Source organism: Neophocaena asiaeorientalis, unplaced genomic scaffold (assembly GCF_003031525.2).
Source record: "Neophocaena asiaeorientalis asiaeorientalis breed wild unplaced genomic scaffold, Neophocaena_asiaeorientalis_V1.1 scaffold99, whole genome shotgun sequence".
In the NCBI taxonomy this organism is placed as follows: Eukaryota; Metazoa; Chordata; class Mammalia; order Artiodactyla; family Phocoenidae; genus Neophocaena; species Neophocaena asiaeorientalis.
This window is the reverse complement of record NW_020173022.1, coordinates 2,663,931-2,666,514: the sequence shown is the minus strand read 5'-3', so window position 1 is coordinate 2,666,514 and position 2,584 is coordinate 2,663,931. Positions and strand designations below refer to the sequence as shown.

At 43.0% G+C, this 2,584-nt stretch overlaps 1 protein-coding gene across 4 annotated transcripts in view; it reads left to right on the top strand.

Moving 5' to 3' along the window:
• SELE (selectin E) overlaps positions 1-1,373 on the top strand; it is an 8,624-nt gene extending 7,251 nt beyond the window's left edge. For 2 of the 4 annotated variants that reach the window (XM_024742430.1, XM_024742428.1), the window contains 3 exons: positions 314-424; positions 1,183-1,204; positions 1,310-1,367. In XM_024742430.1, the coding sequence (XP_024598198.1) occupies positions 314-424; positions 1,183-1,204; positions 1,310-1,367 (191 nt within the window). Of the gene's footprint in view, positions 1-313; positions 514-1,182; positions 1,205-1,309 lie in introns of those variants that run through there. The other 2 variants (XM_024742429.1, XM_024742427.1) reach the window with 2 other exon arrangements.
• Positions 1,374-2,584: the final 1,211 nt, after the last annotated feature.

The window sequence follows — 2,584 nt, the reverse complement described above, 5'->3', positions numbered from 1 at the left end:
AGAGAGAGAGAGAGAGAGAGAGAGAGAGAGAGCGAGAGAGAGAGAGAGAGAGAGAGGTTAACCAAGGTGTGCTGTGAAAGCTTGGTAGGTTAGAGCTCTGCCTAGCCAGGCTGGGAGATAAGCTCGCAAAAGGTGGTTTGGGGCTGATCTCTAAGGCCTTTAGTACCATGTCTCTGCCTCATGTATTGAGCTAGATGACTCTTCTGCTTTGTACACTGTAATCAGTGCACAAAGAAAAGGGCAAATGGACAGAACAGAAAGACTTTGAATTTAATTCCTTCTCATGACAGTTTACCCCCCTCTGTTTCCTTAGCTCCTTCTAAGTCCCAAACTCCCTTGGCAGTTGGACTTTCTGCTGCTGGGGTCTCCCTCATGACATTCGCATCATTTCTCCTCTGGCTTCTGAAACGCCTTCAGAAGAAAGGTAAGGGCATTTATGAATGTACTCCAAAAAGGTTTTTTGAAAAAAATTATTTTCTCATTGATGAGTCATGTTATCTCTCACAGATTTAAAAAGTAATTAGAATCTAGTCACTAGTCATTAAACACTAATAAACTGCAGGGTAATTAAGCAGAAGTCTTAGGGAAAGAGTTTCAGGAAATACAAATGTTAGTGTGCTAACATGGTACAGCTCCAGGGGATGCTATTCACATTGAATGCTGTGGTCTCCCTGGGAGTTGCTGCAATGAGGCTGCCATAATTAGCGGTCCTGGGAAAAATCAATAAGATGTTTCCAAAAATTTTATTTGGAATACAGGCTTAAATATGGGAGTATCTCAGGGGATATGCAAACACATCTAGCCACACTCCTGGTTTGTTTGCCCTACAGAGTCTTTAACATGTTTTGAATTAAGTTCTGACATTTACAGAATAGGAAATTTCACATCTAATCCAGATCTGAGATTTCTCATGGCGAGTTGGAAGACAGCAGAACCTGGCAAGCAGAGCATGTTGCTATCCGCTTGCATTAGGAAGCTGCTGTGACCTCTGCATGAGTGTGCACTTTGCATCCCCTGCCCTGCCCCCTTGTTGCCACCAAGCTGTGTCTGGGCTCTGATAATTACAGGGGCCGTGTAGGTACTGAGTTTGCAACCCCTGATGAAAAGAGTCATACTGTTTCAGGATTTAATGTACCCTTAAAAGTCATTTAGTCTAAACGAATGGTTTTCTTTCTCTTGCAGCAAAAAAATTTGTTCCTGCCAGGTAAGCTGCACTCTTGTATAAAGCATGCCATTGAACATTTTACACATTTTTCTCTCGTCATGCTGGAAACCAGTGCTTTACTTAGTGTTCTCATGTATTCCACAGCAGCTGCCAAAGCCTTCAATCAGATGGATCCTACCAAACGATTTCCGAGTTAATTTAAGTCCAAAGGAATCAGGTAAGACTTGAAAATCACATATGGTTTTGAAAGAAGATATCTTCTCTACATGTTCTGTTGCTCCTGGAACCTTCTGAACCTGCAGTGTCTAGGGAGGAAATCACCACCTTCATGTTATTTTAGGGAAAGTTGTTTCATGTTTTTGTCGGAGGAGAGGAAAGGAACAAGGATCTGGCCTTTATGGAGTCATTTCATTTATGAACATGAATAATAATAATAGCTAACCTTATATGGCACTTACTATGTTCTAGGAACCGTTCTAAGCTAGGAATTATATGAGATAAGGGCTATTGTATTTATTATTATATAGATGAAGAAAATGAGGCACAGAGAACTTAATGCCTAAAATCTCAAAACTAGTAAGTGGTATAGCCAGGATTCACACCCAGGCAGTCTGGCTCTAAAATCTGTGTTCTTAACCACCCTGCTCTGCTTTGTGATCATTTGGAAGGCTCAGGTCCCCTCTGAATAGATTTTTTAAAATTAATAGACATTTTTGTGTGTGCTGTTTCAGGTTCACAGGAAATTCAGTAGAAAGTACAGAGTTCCAGCATAGCCCCTCGTGCCCTCCAATTTCCTCTATTATTTTTTAAAAATTTATTTATTTTTTTTATTTTCGGCTGTGTTGGGTCTTCATTGCTGCCCGCGGGCTTTCTCTAGTTGCGGCGAGTGGGGACTCCCCTTGTTGCGGTGCGCGGGCTTCTCACTGCGGTGGCTTCTCTTGTTGCGGGGCACGGGCTCTAGGCGCTCGGGCTTTGGTAGTTGTGGCACACGGGCTCAGTACTTGTGGCTCGTGGGCTCTAGAGCGCAGGCTCAGTAGTTGCGGCGCATGGGCTTAGTTGCTCCATGGCATGTGGGATCTTCCCGGACCAGGGCTCGAACCCGTGTCCCCTGCGTTGGCAGGTGGATTCTCAACCACTGTGCCACCAGGGAAGCCCTCCTCTATTATTAACGTCTTACATTTGTATGGTATTTTGTTACAATTGATGGGCCAGTATTGATACATTATTATTAACTAAATCCCACAGTTTACAGTAGGGTTCACTCCTGGTTTTGTATATTCCATGGGTTTTGACAAATGTATAATGACATGTATCTGCCATTAGAGTATCATACAGAATAGTTTCACTACCCCAGCTACAGAGGATTTTGCGGTTTGTATTTGGACTAGCCTGTGAGAGTGCACACAGTTGTCTGTGCTA